This window comes from Passer domesticus, chromosome 3 (assembly GCF_036417665.1).
Source record: "Passer domesticus isolate bPasDom1 chromosome 3, bPasDom1.hap1, whole genome shotgun sequence".
NCBI classification, from domain to species: Eukaryota; Metazoa; Chordata; class Aves; order Passeriformes; family Passeridae; genus Passer; species Passer domesticus.
The window spans coordinates 58,709,409-58,726,053 of NC_087476.1; the positions used below are offsets into that span (position 1 = coordinate 58,709,409).

A 16,645-nucleotide genomic window follows, 5' to 3' on the forward strand; every position below is an offset into this window, starting at 1 on the left:
CTCAGACCCCAAGACTATGCCTAATCTTCATTTATTGCATGCTCTTCAGGCCTTCTCCAGCTTCTCTTGTGGCTAGTAATGCAAATTAAATCTCATACTGAATCACAGCTCATTCCATAAGCTCTTTCACAGTGGACAGTTCTTTCCATTGACTTTGGTGGAGCCAATTTTTTATCTAAGGAGGTTACTTAAAGAATAACACACCAATCACAAATAATATAAAGACTTCAATATTTGCCATTGGAATCTCAGTTTCAGGTAGTGGTAGGTTGGATTTTGCTCTCTTTTATCTTCTAGAAAGCATTGGTTATCAAGATATTAAATGATTTTCATTAACAGCAATCATAACACCACCTTGACTAAGAGCTACAACCTAATAGAAGAACCTAGAATTAGAACAACCTAATAGAGGTACCTCTAGTTTCTACACTTTCTTCTCCATTGCTGTTTTATCAACCACATCCAATGTGGTGATCACATTTCTGAAGTTCTTTTTAGCAGATCCATACCAAGAAAATTTTCAATGTAATCTGAAATGTATTTTCAACCTTAGAAGTGTGACAACAAAAAATACCTCAAGAGTAAAATGACCAAAATCCAGTTTTTTTGGTTCATTTCCTGGGAAGTCTCAGGGAAAATCTGACACAGAATTCAGATCAGAGTACAACAACGCTTTTTGTAAATGCAGTTTCATCCAAGAAAGGATGCTAACAAGCCAGATTTTTTAAATTGCTTTAATGATACTGATGTTTATTTACACAGTTAGCAGCAGGAGAAATAAAATAGGGGAATGACAAATAATTACAGTGCAGTGGAGGCAGAGAAGCAAAAAAAAAAAATCTACTTTACAAAGGAAGATCGCCAATAGCAAACCTACCTTTTGGTTAGCTAGTTGCTGAGTGATTATTTCAAGATTGCTGCTTTCCATGAGGTCAGGGCTGGCCAATCTGCTTGACATATGTAATAACCATTTCTCCCCTTCTTGCAAATCACTATTGTAATCCTCATGTTCTTTTACTCTCACCTCTAAGGTTTCAACACATGCCTGCAGGTCCACAATAACTGAAATTAATTTTTGAGGTAATTACAATAGTTAAAGAAACTCTCCAAACAAGTCAAAACCCACCAAGAACTTGAAAACATAGTATGAACTATCATCTAAATTTATATTCCTGTGAGGGAATCTCATATGAATAGACTGTAAAGAAGAAATCAAACCACACATTTATTCTGTGAATAATTATTTCTGTGGTACTGAGCAGTATTTTCATTCCAGATGAAAGACCATACTTTGAAGACTGAGGGAAACACTTGAGAAATGCACACTATCAACTGACACTGAATTCACTAACAGTTCTTACACACTCTTTGAAAGACTGCACTTGACCTACCAAATGCTATGGCTGCTGCTTACAGCCTCTGCATGTACATACTGCCCGTGCCTGTGGTAGGCAAATTAAGAATGTACACACTGAGTTAGAAAGTATTCTTTTCAGGAAGCTTCTCTAAATTTCAGCCCCCAACATTATGTCTAATGCAATGGGCATCATTTTTTTTGGTACAGATCAGAGGCATGTCTTTAAACTACAAATCAACCTTGAAAGAAATAAAATCATCTCCTATTGGTGTCTGAATTGGCAATTGCTTAGGTCAAACATAAGTACTAACATGGTTTGCAGAGCTTATCCTTGTTAGGAGTACAACCTATTAAAAGCTTTAGGAATAATCATACTTTAGGATGTATTTAGAAGCATTAGACCTTTCAAAGTACTACATACTTATGGACTAATGAATCACTGTTAATTAATAATGCCCTTGCTGAATTAAATTATATCTGTCTTGCAGTTTGTTTTCTTTGGTGCCTTTTATTCAACAACTAAACTAAAGAGTGTTTGTGGAGATTAAGCAGAAACAAGAGAGGGTGTAATCTAAGGGCATCTGTCCCTTCAAGAAATAACGAACTTAGAATTCTATTAAATGCTCTTAAAAGTACGAACAACAACACAGACTAGTCACTGATACATACCTCCTTAGTGTTATAAAACACAAAGACTTTACCTGCCACACTCAGAATTCACTTCAACTACCCTGGTTAAATTTATTTATGTAGTTTTTTACATATTCAAAATTTGCCTGTCATTTCTGTCCCCCCTCTGAAAGAAAACAAAAAAAAAACCCCAACAAAGCACCAAGAGTACTTAAAGGTAGCTGGTTCTTTGTACAGACATGACAAAATGAAATAAATACTTAATTTCTTAAAGAGGGATAAAAATATAGCAAATTGGAAGAATCCTGAGGTTTCTTCCTTTTTACCTTCGTTTTGCTGCAGAGTTCCTGGTAACTGCTCTGAAGGTCTTGAATGTTGTTCTTTAGAGCCACATCATTCACCAGATCACAAAGTGCCTCTCCCTTTTCCATCACTGACTTTATTGAGGGCTCATGAGACAGAACAGTCTGCTGTATGGACTATAATTGCAAGCAAGAATTAAAACATATCTACTGATCACTGGAGATGTATTTCACTAACTTTCCTTAGATCTGATGCACAGCCTTCTACCATGGTTTATACCATCCTTTCCAGACAGGCTGAACTTTGTTTACCAATGCAGGATTCTGTTTCGCTGCCCTGCCCTGAGACACCAACTGTGCACACATGTAAAAATAACAGGTGCTTTTGAGAGTGGCTAGTAGCATGGCTGACAGTCTGGAGCTGGTGAAACAAAGGGAGTTCATCTGCATGAAGTGGCCAGTTCTAGGGATAAAATTTGCTCAGAGGAACAAATTATGAAAATAGGTGGAAAAGTATCACTGAAGCCATCCCCTTAATGAGATGGTGTGTGATGAGTGCCTAGCACTGTACTCTAGAGATTACAACTCCCCAAACATGTAGAAAGCAAGCACACAGCTGTGACATACAACTTGCAGTGGGGAAGCTGTCAGGGGGTACTGGGCAGCTTTAGCAAGAAAGCCTTGAAGCAATGTATGCACTGCTCAGCAATGACCAAAACATTGGTTTGTTGGCAACATCTTTTTAGCCACAAATGTAAAGCACAGCACTAAATGAGATGCTGTGAGGACAGTTAACTCCACCTCAGCTGGACGCAGTACACATTTCATGAAACATCTGTAATCCTGGAGTATTTTATGAAAACATTATTAGAAGAAGAAATGGGGTCAAAAACTTGGGAGGTTATAGCAGCTGACTGTCTGGGATATCACTTGAGCTGGAACATCCAGCTTTAACCAGAAAGCTGATTAAGTTAATGTAAACAGTGACAATGTCTGAAGTTAAGAAAGACCAACTGATTTCTATATTCACTGCAACTGCAATCACCTCTGTTGAGATCAATGTAATTACTCATATGTGTACTCATAAAAGAATTTTGCTCCATTGCAGGAAATGTTCAGCTATGGAAGCCTTTTTAGGATGTTCACATTTCAAATCCAGGGGCTCAGTCTGGTTTGCAGAGGCATGTTTTCATTGATGCTGATTGGGATATCCAGATCAGAAACATCTCATGTACCTATTGAAGAAACCTGGATACCTGATCAGAGGATTTACTGATGATCAATAGATTAAAATCAATTCAGTAGTATTATGAGATAACCCCTTTTTACCTTGTATTTGGACAATTGTGCCTTCTTCTCATAGAGTTCACTCTTTGGCTCCACAGGAGCATGTAAGATAGCTTGGTACTCCATGACCCACTGAGTTTGGGCTTTATACTTGTCTGAGAACTCCTTTACCAGCTGAAGACACTTCTCTGAAGTCATGTGCTCTTTTCTGATGGAGCCAGCCAGCTCTTCAAGCTGTTCCACGTGGTCTCCAATTTCTTTTCTTAACTGGTCAACTTCATTTTCTTCCATGTATTTTATAGCTCGCTCCCCCTTCTCGCGGGCTGATTTCAGTAAACTGTGGCCTATGTCCATATCACTCAATAGCACCTGTGAAGGAAACCTTGGTTAACAGAAAATGTATGAAAACTTGCCTTTTTTTAAACTTTGCTACAGACACAGAAACAATTGCTAGGGAAAATGAGTGGATTTTTCAGTACAAAATTGCCTGGAGTTAAGGTGTATCAAGCTAGAAGGAAGCAAATAAAGCAAATACTTCTGTCCTGCACTGGGCTTGTGAATTTAAACAGAGAAACTGAGGGCTCCCAGGAGAGGATCTCTGCTCCAAATTCTGGAACAGATGAAAGCTTTCCCTTAGCGTATTACATTTAAGCTGCTTAAGCTGCAGGACATATGAGAAGCTCATCTACAACTTTCAGGATGAAACATGAATGTTTCAATGAAGAGAAACAGGGCATAGAAAATAAACAGTGCACAAGAAAACTATACTTGCAGGAAATTGGGGATATAGGAATTTATTTTAATTTTTAACCTAACATAAAACAGATACAAGCATGCCTTATGGAAGGACAGGACTAGTATTTAGGACTATATTATTTAGGATTATTTGCTATATTATTTAGGACTACTTGTAACTTCAATAGTCAAATTATGATCTAATGAGATATGATAACAGAAAGTATTGTACTGTGTGGTCTTATCCCATTATCTTCTCTGAGAAGGTAAAGTCAGAATTTTGAGCAGCTGTTAAGATGTATGTTAAAATACAGCTTCCTGTTTGTGAACAGAAACAAAAATTGTATTTAAGAAAGATGTACCTCTAGTTTCTGCACTTTTTTCTCCATTACTGTTTTATCAACCACATCAAATTTGGTGATCACATTTTTGAAGTTCTTGTTAGTAGCTCCATACCAATTTGTGTAAGCACTAAAAGACAGTTCTGACTCCTCCATACAACGTATTTCTTCTTCCAGAAACTTTACTTGCTCCTTCAAAAAAAATATGGAGGGTAAGGGGTAGAAACAAGGACCACTCAGATGTTTATCACTGGTATTGGTTTAAGATAACAATAAATTGCTATTTATTAATAAAATCTATTATACAAAGATAAAACATATAGGCTTTGAGTTATTTAATAAAAAGTGGATAATTCTTACAGGGCTCTTGTCAGGGTGCACATATGTCAATCACCAACGTTAAAACTGAACGAATACTAAACACTGAAAATGTACTCATATTTTGAACTTTGAATAGTGACTTTTCATTACAGTGCTATGAGGGCAATTACTGCTTAAATTAACCTGAATACTGCACCTTATCAAATCAAATTTTCCACATACTAATGTGGATCAGTGGCAGCTGAAAACATTTCTCTAGAGGTCAATTACCATTTAAGAGTACTTTATTTTAAATTTCTCCCCTGCAACTACCAAAAAAGATAGTGACAGCATTCTGCTTCATTATCCTTATATAGTATATCAGGATATATTCTATATCTATAACATATTCTATTTATTCTATACATATATTCTGTAATACATTTAATCCAATGAAATCTATGTGTATATGTATATGAATATATATCTGAATGTTATGCTATTGAGTCTACAGTAATGAATAGACTCTGATAAAGTCTAATTACAAAAGCCCATTTGTATTTGCTTCTTAACTGGCAATTTATGATGCTGCAATGAATTAGTTTTTATTACTTACCAAGACATGAAGAAGAAGAGTTTGGTAGCGAGATGTAAGCTGTGTAGCCTGACTTCCCATTCTACTTGCAGTGAGATTTTCCTCTAGTATTTGCTGAGCCAATACCCCAACCTCCTCTACATCATCTTTGTAGACTGTAATGTCTTCATGCCACTTCTATGAGAAAGAAATTATCAAACTTATATGACTGAGTCAAGCATCTTAAACTATTAGGAATTTAATTGTAACTAAGTCAGGAAACCATTGAAAAGAAAAACAAATACATGGTTGTAAACATTCATTTACTTCTGGAAAATAACCCAGAATCTGATGAAAGTTATTGTAACAAATATGCTGGAAAGATTTTCATCCTACATGGACTGCGTTTCATTACTACAGGTACAATACTTTTTGTAAGTTTTTTCCCCCTTGAAAAATAACAGTAGAAATACAATCTGGACTTCCTATAGATTTCACCTGGTTTTGAAGATGACTGTAAAGTGTAATGTGGCTTCCTGTGTTTATTCAGAACCACGTCTTCTCATTCCAGTGACTAAAGGAGAATTATTACATCAACACAGTGGAGACTTCATAACACAGTTGGTCACATTTTACTCTTGTTAACATATTAATTATTTTCCATTCCACTGCCTATCTTTGTACAGTTACATCGTCACACACTACAGAGCATATGAATTGCAGATCTCCCTGCAAGATTTCAACATTGTTATAACCATACCTCCGTGAGTAAAATGGGAGGAAGGCACAAAGTTTTCTTGGATCCATAATCTTATACAACAACTCAGATGAAATTGAAAAGCTCACTCTCATTTTCACAGTGCCATCAGAAATTGACATGAAAACCTCACATATTATTTTGTTTAAGGAATGCCTTAACTATATTCTTTACCTTCATTTGTTGAAGCTGCATTTCTTTTGTTGCTCTACCAGACCTCCTCCCCGTCCTGATAGCAACTTTCTCCTCCAGGTTTGTTAACCAGTCATTAACCTTCTGAAATTTTTTCTCCATTAACCTCAGTTTGCTCACAGTGGCATTTAATTGGCTTCTTGCTTCAGAAAGCCTGTGCTGATAAACCTGCCAATCCTGCCGTAGGGATTCCAGGGCTCGGTCTTCTATCTGGGGAATACCCCAGGGAATCACCTCCTCTCTGGCATGGACAGCAGCATTCAATAATGCCTGTCCCTCTGCACAGTGGACCTGCAGCTCCTGTAAAGGCAGAGTTAGTTACAAACCCTACACTGACAACTTTCATTCATGCATGGCAAAAACCCCCTTGGCTCCTCTAAAGACAGCTGGGAATTCTCTTTAGTTATCTATGGTTAAACATATATTAGAGAGAGTCTTTCCTCTAATAACACAGCGTGCTCACTTACAAAGCACACCAAGTATCACTATTACTGACAATTGAACTGCAGAAAATTATTGACAAAGCATGCATTAAATTCTTTCCTCTCCTGCCAAGTTCATCAGTTCTGAAACATTGGCTGCCTGAGCCAGCATGGGATGGATGGAATCCATTCACCACAGCAGAAATTCAAAACTTTCCAGATGTCGCAAGCAGACTGTAAGACTGACTCTAAAATTGAATCTCTTTAAAAACTGAGGCTTCAATCTTCTAATATAAACAAACCTATCTATTTTTGCATATGTTTGAAACAACACTCCAGACTAATTTTTTATAGCCTCTACTGGACATGTATGGCATTTTCATGCTTATTAGCACTTAATCAGAAAGTACAAAGTGATTCAATCTGATTAGAAAACATAACAAAGAAATTACCTTAACAAAACACAGTTATGTTTCATCTCAGATTTCACATGAGATACATAACCAGATTTTCAAAATGGGTTTTGTAGAGTAACTATAATGAGCAGAAATATATGCAGAGTCCCTGATCATACAAAGACCCTCTCAGTATCCTGAACAAGGTAATAAACATTTCATATCTCAAGTGCAGACTTCGTGCTCCTTCAACAACCGGTATTAAAGCATTTTAAGTCAGCTTAAGATAATAACTGGGGGATTACTGAAGCACTGTGAGTTCACTGTTCACTTTCACTGAGTGAGGCAGTGGAAGTCTTCCCACCTCACTATGGGAGCCAGCCTTCAGGACTGGAACTGCCTGAAAGTAGGTGGGCCTGCACTGAGAGCAATAAAAGATGGAACGCCAATGAAAATACTATTCATATTTTATGAAACACACAAGGAAAGAAAAGACAGACCAACATCTAACACAAATTCAATACTTTCAAGAAAGGATTAGTATGCCTGGAGATTTCATTCAAGGCCTGACACTTTTTTCCAAAAATGAGCAACAATATTTCCACTACCTTTACGGGCACTACTTTGGAGCAACAAAGCATTCATATATATTGCAATTTCAAGTGGGTCTCAAGACAATTTTTGTCTGGCAATAAATATTATTCTGTTACTATACCATCACTATTTTATTTTACTTTTTTTTTCCTGAGGGTGTCACACATCACATACCTGTAAATCTCGGAGTGTTGCCTCCTGTTCCTGGGCATCACCATCAAGATGTGATAAACAGTCAAGTTTTTCCTGCTCCTTCTCCAGCCATACTTCAAAGGCCTTCAGATTTCTTTGGTACTCTTGGTGTAAGGTAAGCAGTCCTTCAGCTTTTGTTACAGCCTCCTGCATGTGAAAAGATTTACAAATATGTATACATATCTTAGTGCATTGTCAAACACAGAGAACATAAACCCCAGCCATCCATCAAGGGAGAAGGCTTGTATCTAACGCTGAACTTTCCAAGAATTCAAGACTACTTGAATTCTGAAGATGACTTAATTGATTACAGGGAAAGAGGGAGACACATAAGGGTAAAAATACTTGCTCCAGAAGATAAGTTTGTAACTTCTGAGATTTAGAGTTTTGATCTAGGATTACTTTTAAATAACACCTCAGTGGTTAATAACAAAAAAATTCCTTGATTTTTACCACAATTTAAATTAACTATGCTGAAGTGATCAATAAGCATATGAGCTTAGAAATTGCATTTTTTTCTTTTTCTTTCTTTCTTTTATTTTTACTTTTTGCAAATGGAACTAGAATATTCTGTTAGGAGTATCCACTGTCTTAGGTTTGAAGATATTTGCAGTCCCTACAGAGCACAGTAAGAAACAGACTACAAGTCTTCTGTGTATGTGGGTGAGCAAGTTACCATAATTTCAGTACTAAAACATTACCATACCTGGAGTACAGAAGGAAAAGAGTAATATATTAGCACAAGATTAGGCTTACTAAGTGCAAGAAAAATATACTACATGTAATTCATATCCTCTAAGAAATTATGGGAATGGGGAATCAAGTTCTGATGGAGACAAGACAGGCTTCATTTGAGAGCAGCAGGCTCATAAAAAGACAAACACTTTAATAAACCCATGAAGTTACTGTCTATTTTACCTCTTATTTCTAACAGGTCTGTCTAGTGGGAGAAAGCAGGAAACAGGAGTCCTATCACATCTTTTGCAAGGCTTGTCCATGCCCAGAAGTGGGAAAAGAGAGACCAGTTTTCTTGCCACTTAACAGGTGCTTAGGAAATTACAAGTCTTGATCTGCTCAGATGTGGGCCATAAATCCTTGGGGAATCTTGTCAGGTTTCCAGTCTGGCCAGAGGATCAGTAAAATATCTGAACATTCCTTACTTTCCAGCTATTTTCTTTGAATTTCTTTCTCAGGGTTGATTGCACTATTGATACTTAACACTGTCACCACAGCTGGGAACAGGGAAGAACAGTCATCTGGGATATTAGGTGGAAGAGAAAGAAGGAATGCTTCTTGCTACATGGGGTAAGACATATAGAACTCTTGCCTCTGTGAGCCACCATCCATTTCTTATTGTTCCCATGCTGAGCAAGGCAGCTTGTATAGCTTTGTGCAGGACAAAAGGGTAGACTAGGGCATCCCCATGGGATAATAGCACTTCCCAGGACTCACGTATCTCTCTGGCAAATCTGAGCAATTTTATTCACTCAAGGTCAAAAGAAAGAGAGAGCATGGCATTTTTTGCCATTGTGGAAGAGACCTCCACAAAACACTGAATCACTTATGTGTTTGAAAACTGAATTTTGGCTGAATTTTGCATTTTGTCATTCTACATGACAAAGACATCACTGAGACAACAAAATTAAATTTTACTGCATTGCTATCCTGAAGCAAAGTTGGCTGTCTGAACATGTCTTAGTCATTATTTAATTATCACAGAAGAACTTGGGTTAACTGGAGGTAATTGCCTAGCTCTATCTCTATCACCAGGTCTTTATTATTTCTTTTTTCCTTATATCTTACCCTAAACTGATCTTAATCTACATCCTAATATTTTCCAGATATACAAAATCAGTATTTATCAGGAAATGTAGTACTTATGACACTTGTGTCAGTTTACTTGCTAATAAGGTTCGTGTTCATTAATAAAATCTCTGTAGCTGCCAACCATTTGTGAATCACACAACTGACTGATAAAATTTATTGCAACCATACACTTATGCAAATTACAAGTCTGAAGATTTTTTCAACATTTCAGTCACACTGGGTAAAACTATATCTGTGCTGAAGTCAATGAACCTTTTGACATGGAGTTCCTTAGACTATTTTCCTGATTTTTAAAATCCTTCTGAAAGATCTGAAGCTCAGTACAGGAAGACAGATTTATTAATCACCTAGTAGGTTTCTGTTACAGTAAGTTGCAGCTGTAACTGTAAAATAAATGATCAATGAAAATATCTTTTCCTTGTTTCCAGCTAAACAAGTAGTACTATGAAGAAAAACTCTACCTTTGTTCTTTCTTTGAGGAACTTATACCTCTCCTGAAGGTCTTGCAGCTCAAGCTGAGCAATGTAGTGCTCAGCCATCCCCTTTCCTTTCACTTCAATAGTCTCCAACAGGCTGTTATGACTCAACACCTCTTCATTGAGTAGCTGCAAAACAGAAAGACAAGAACACATGAAGGGCACCATTAACACAAGACCACAGATTAATCTTGCAGTTAGACAGTTTGGTTTATTGCCTCTAAGGTGTTATGTACTCGCTGATGGTTTGTTGTAAATAAAACACACCTTTGCTTTGCTGAGGGCAGCTGTTTTTTCCCTCAGTTCAGCATATTGCCTTTCAGAAGCATTCATACTTGTTTCAACTTTGTCCATCCATCTGGAAAACTGATTAACATCTTCCTGGTAACTCGTCCATTTGGAGAGAGCTCCTTCAAGTTGACTGTAATTAAAAAAACACATATTGTTTGTGATAGTGAAAGTTCTCATGCTATTTGAGCAGTGAGATGTAGTCATATACAGATATTCTAGAGTATATTTATGAGAGAGATGCATCAGAAGATAAACAATCTGTTAAAATCTTATAGGTTTTAACTAGCAACACTGTTTGACTAACAAAGAGAAATTAAGTTTTCCAAACCTGGAATATTAAGTAGATCTGTAATTTATTTAGCTGACATGTTCTAGGTTTAATAAATGAATTGCAACTGAAAGCATAAGACCCAGAATCAGAAATTTTCTGCCCCTTTAACTATATTCAAATATTGCTGCATTTTAATGTTTAATTGCCCTTGTTTCTTTAACTTGAAATATGTGCAACTGTTGATGTTTCACCAAAGAAATCTCCATTTTTTCCTTTATATTTCTTTATTCTATCACTGGGAGCAGCACTGTTGGACACTGTAATTTACAGTATGTTCTTTGGAATGGTATCAAGTGGAAAAGCAGACAGGATCTCGACAGAGCAATCATTAATGTCCATGAAAAAAATCTCATTTCTGAGAAGGTTTCAAAGCATCAAGTGCAACACAAAGTAAAATATTCAAGATTATGAACATGGAATCCAATTTTAAGAGTACATTGACAATAAGTTTTAATAAAGCTTAGATCTCTCACAGTTTCCTCCCTTCTACTTCAAATGAATATATCACAACTTCTAGACCCAAAATGTTTGGCATATGTAATTACTTTACATGAATTTGACTCTTGAAGTAATAAAATTGCTTTTCAAAAGTTTTGACAGTGTTTTGTTACTAAGCATCATTCTGGACTTCACTCCCTTTTTACCTCTTGCACTGGATACAAGCAGACAGAAGGGAAGCCCAGCTGTCCTTCAGATTTTGCAATTGGCCTTCAATCACTGGTACTCCCTCCAGAGAAGTATTTTGCAGAACAGATTCTCCTCTTGTCAGAACAATTTTCATTTGGACTTCTTTTTCTTGTTTCACTGCTAGCAGACCCTAAGAAGTGAGTGGATATATTTTACTTTTATCATTACCTGGACATAAATATTCTAACTAGCTTTAATGGAACATGACCTGATCATATTTAGCAGCTTGTAGTGAATTGGAAGATGGACAGTGGGGTTCACAGCTGGGCTTCACAAACAAAAGTAACTTTCAATGGGCAGGTTCAGGCTATTAACAAACCCCTTAATTAACAGGAAAATTTTCGTGGAATCTGTGCAGGTACTTAGAGTATATCAGAAAATGTACTGTTCAGTGAAAAGGCTGACATACCAAAGGAAACATCACTTAGATAGAAAACAGGAGGATTCATTCATGGAGACAACAAGATGTAATGACAAAGCTCTTCTACAGGACTGAAATACAGTTCTACCACTCCAGGATATATTTGCAACATGAAGGTATCAATAAATAATATCTGTCAACAACGTCAACCTAGGGCCTTCAGCTCCTGGAGCTGTGCAGTTGCAAACTCACAGTTTCTAACACTATGTAGTCATGAAAAGCCTGAAAACATGAACCCAAAAGATTCAATGAACAAAAGCCAAAACATAATTTTAGTATTATGTTACAATCTTTTGCTTTTTGACCTAGCCATATAATTTTTAAGATCAGAATCCAAAACATCAATAAAATGAAAATATTGTCTTCTAAATAGTGCTCTTTACCATTATTGTGTTCTGTTTTCAACAGATGCTATTTTCTTAACTGTTGTAACCATTTTCAAAGCAAACAATTAAAGGAAAAGATTTACTGAATCAACTGTATCACCTGTAAGATCTAGGAATATACATTGAAATATACTGAACTAACAGAAGTGACTACCCTACTTCTTCCATTTAACCTTCATCAGCCACACATCTTTTGAGTACTTCAAGGACTTTCATATATGCAGTGGTCCATGTCATTAAGGTCCTAATCTACTTCTAGAAAAGTTCTAATAATAAGCTCTTCCTGCTATGAAAGGAGTTACTTTTGAGTAAACTGAAAATCAGCATCTGAACAACAGTTATTAGACTAATATGCAGCAACTAAGTATCCTATAGTTGCATTCTTCATATAGATATCAAAAGAGCAGGTTTTGGACTCTTGTTTCCATACCTCCAGTTTTAACATCCGGCTGTCCAGAACACTCTTGTCTGCGGTAGGATGACAGTAGGAATCCAGCATGTGAACAGCATCAGCAACCCAGTCCTGGAGGTCCTTGATACTCTGTGAGAACTGCTGGTGCTCTGCTACAATCCTATCCATTCTGGAAACTTTCTCCTGCAATTCATACAGCATTTAGCACCAACAGCTATTTAAAGGATTGCCTATTCCCCATAGCAACTCATGGACTTTAGAATGGGTCTCATCAATTATACAAAGAAGTTTGCTTCATACAGTGATAATTACACGTACACTTAAGCATGGAATGGATTTTGCATTCACACACAAATTGTCCAAACATAAAATACAAATGACAATCTCACAAATGTAATCTTTCATTTTCTAAATCTAAGGCTGCAGTTTTATGGTTTCACTTTTTCTTAAACATCTGGTAAATCATATCTAAGCTCCATGTCAGTGTTGCAATGGAAGCTAACTTGTGAAATTGGCCAGTGCAATGACAGATTTAAGCCTGAGAAGCTACCCCACTGTAGCAATATTGTTTTGTTGATATTTGGAAAAGACCTGTTTTCCTCGATGACTCTCACTGGTAAAACCACTCTTCTGAAAAGTCACTGACACTCATACAAATCAAAAACAAATGCTGAAGTTTTAAATGCCAAAAGGTTTAATGTAAACAAGAATACAGGGCAGAGTGTGGTTTTTTCCCCTGTGACAGAGAACTAAAGCAAAGTCAATATAACAGGCTATGGAAATTACTGAGAGGGATCTTTCCCAAGATCCATGGCTATCCAAAAGGGTTCAGGGTTTCTCTAATAGGCTGGACCACTATGTATCCTGCACCGCAGATGACTCCTGCTCATCCTGCCCTCTTCTACAAGCTCTGCTCACATAAGCCTGTGTTAGTAACTCATTCATTTTTCACTTTCTCATTTTGCAGACATGAAAATTTATCACGGTCATGCATACAATAATTTTCAGTAAGTCAAAGATATGCTTTATAATTGTTACTTCTACAGAAAAAGCAGGAATTGCCAAAGTAGCAATCCCTTAAACACAAATACTTTCTGAATTAAATTGTTATTCCAAAACATATGTCCTATATCCTTAATCATTCTAGTTACTGTAGCAACTGTAAGCCTATATCAAGCCTTCTTCATGATATGGACTTTGAGAAGAATAATAGTCTTAATATGGAGGTTTTCTTATCTATCTCCACTAGAGAGATGGTAGAATACCAAGTGGTGAAGTGTGTGAAGCTCAAAAAAAGAGTTATGTTAAACTCTCAGTTCTTGGTCTGATGGTTTAAAATCTGGCCTATGCCTCCGCTTGAACATTCAAAAGCAGCTTAAGAGGTAAATTTTTTTTGGAAGACCAACCTATGACTTTTAGGTGAAAATAGTTACAATTACACTAATCATCATTATAGGATAAGACAAAATAATAACTTGTCTGCATCCTGTATTTTCTAGAAAAAACTCCACCTCTGCTAATTTTTGAAAAATACCTCTTTCAGATGCAACTTATTACAAAACTGTCTTCAGTGCTTGAAAGAATCAAAATCAAGTCTGATTGTTGTATAACCAGGTGGGATTTACATCTTAATCAGTACACTTTTAAATAATAATAATAAAAAATTACAGTTACATTTTGTTGGCAGTCCTTACTCTCCATTCCTATAAGTCAATGTGAAAGACAGAATAGCTCAGACATATCACAGAGCAGGCAAGCAAGACAACTGCAGTGTTTCACATTTCAGTCTTTATGTTTCCCCACATATATCACAGGAGTTGCTTAGGAGCACATACATTGGATGCATTACCTTTGTCAGATTGCTTAGAGTAAGATACTGAGAAGACAACTGAGACACTCTGCGCATAAAGCTTTTGCTGACAGCTTGTTCTTCCCACAGCTGCTGAGCTTTCTCTTTTAGCCTGTTGAGCTGATGCTCGTGGCAGCTTATTTCCTCAAGGACAGACTGTAAAGCACAAGCACAGTAATAATAAGAGTGGGTGCAAGAAAGCAGGAGAAAGAGAAGCATGAAGGTGCCATGAAAAATAGAAGTGACATATGGCAAGCTTGCTGAGAAAGGCACACCATACGGTTACAGCAATGGAGCAGCATGTCATAAGAAATGTGGAGATACAAAACTTGATGGAACAAGGATCATCAACAGCAAACCTCAAAAACAGCTCCCATCCTATTTAGAGGTCAGGATGCTAGAATGATTAAGCTTTTGTAAGTAAGCAATGAGGACAGGAGAATGGAACAGGAAGGTCTAGCTGTGTTAAGAGCGCTTATAAGTTACCTGCAGCTTTTGCTGTTCTCTCCTCTTGGAAGGAAGATCCTGGAGCCGACTGCTACTTCCTTGTACTGTCTTCTCAGTTGTGGTCAGCCACTCCTGCAGAGGCTCAGCAGTTGCTTCAAAATCCTTCATCTGGATCTTTAAGCTCTAGGAAGGCATGCAAATTTCTGTGAATAGTCCCAGTGCACTAGACATAACTAATTCACAACACACAGATCAGGCACACAAAAAGGATTTATAACTGTAGGCAAATTATACACAACTCTTCAAATAAATTACATCAGCTCTGCCTGTTCCTAACCCACAGACACCAAAATAAAAGTTTGAGAGGGCACATTTTTAAAAAGGAAAATAGAAGCAACAATGTACTACACAGCTGAGGAGAGGCTGAAGCAAATTTCTTTTAATTGCAAAGCTTTATGAGACTTCACTTAATCTAATCCTAATTCGCATAACTAAGGCAGTGTGAATAAAGGCTAATTTGGGATATGAGTTATCTAATATCTGACTTCAGTCATGGACATTAAGCCCTCCTTAAACAGGCTGCCAATGTTTCTAGGTAATGTCTAAATTCAACCCAATCCCAGGGAACACTTCTGGTTATATTCTTTTTATAGAGTAAAACTTTGGTCATAAGAAACTGCATTAAATGCATATGAAGGCATTCTTTCCAGGCCTCCATACTTTTCTTGCAGGCTTATTCTGCATTATTTAATAAAAGAACACCTAAAATAATTCATGTGGCATATAAACCTGAACAGCATAGCTCCTGTGCCTTAGTTATTTTAATGTATTTTTCCCCCAGACATATTTAACTTTCTTTTCAGCTACACCCGTATCACTTACTTAAACATCTGAATCAAAAATTAAGCCTGTGAGACTGAAAAATGCTTGAATCAAAAAGACTAACCTCTGAGAACATCCTTTTTCCATGGCACCCTTGAGATGAAGAAAGGTAAGTCCTTCCTACCTGAGAATTTTCTTTGAAATGCTTCCCAACATAATGCATTAAGTGTATTTAAACTTTTTTTCACCTGTCTAGACAACATTGATTTAAAACGAGAATGCCTAGGAATTTAATTCTCCTATTCTATGCAGGGAATTTCAGATGAGACATTTTGATCCTAAAACCTATGACCTTAAAAAGTTTATAATTTTAAGATATTCACCACCTACTGGCTGAATTGTGCGTTCTGAACAGAGAAATGCACTTGCATTTACTTTAAAAGTTGCTTAATTAAATAAGTACATTTCACCTATTTGCAGTAAGAGAAACAACATTTACATACTCTACTGGGACTATTCAATAAGCAGCTGTGTCAGAAACCTGTACTAAAACCATTTTTCAGAAAGAAAATATGTTTTAGAAACCCAGTACATTTGATGAGTTTAATGAATTTCAGG

The 16,645-nt window shown here is 36.7% G+C and overlaps 1 protein-coding gene across 23 annotated transcripts in view; it reads right to left on the reverse strand.

The window, feature by feature from the left end:
* SYNE1 (spectrin repeat containing nuclear envelope protein 1) overlaps positions 1–16,645 on the reverse strand; it is a 291,288-nt gene that overhangs the window by 125,991 nt on the left and 148,652 nt on the right. For all 23 annotated transcript variants that reach the window (XM_064413327.1, XM_064413326.1, XM_064413343.1 and 20 more), the window contains 13 exons: positions 15,245–15,388; positions 14,759–14,914; positions 12,928–13,092; positions 11,648–11,820; positions 10,649–10,802; positions 10,367–10,510; positions 8,061–8,225; positions 6,458–6,775; positions 5,569–5,724; positions 4,674–4,844; positions 3,619–3,945; positions 2,314–2,466; positions 878–1,045 (listed from right to left, as the gene is read on the reverse strand). In XM_064413327.1, the coding sequence (XP_064269397.1) occupies positions 878–1,045; positions 2,314–2,466; positions 3,619–3,945; positions 4,674–4,844; positions 5,569–5,724; positions 6,458–6,775; positions 8,061–8,225; positions 10,367–10,510; positions 10,649–10,802; positions 11,648–11,820; positions 12,928–13,092; positions 14,759–14,914; positions 15,245–15,388 (2,394 nt within the window). The remainder of the gene's footprint in view (positions 1–877; positions 1,046–2,313; positions 2,467–3,618; positions 3,946–4,673; positions 4,845–5,568; positions 5,725–6,457; positions 6,776–8,060; positions 8,226–10,366; positions 10,511–10,648; positions 10,803–11,647; positions 11,821–12,927; positions 13,093–14,758; positions 14,915–15,244; positions 15,389–16,645) is intronic.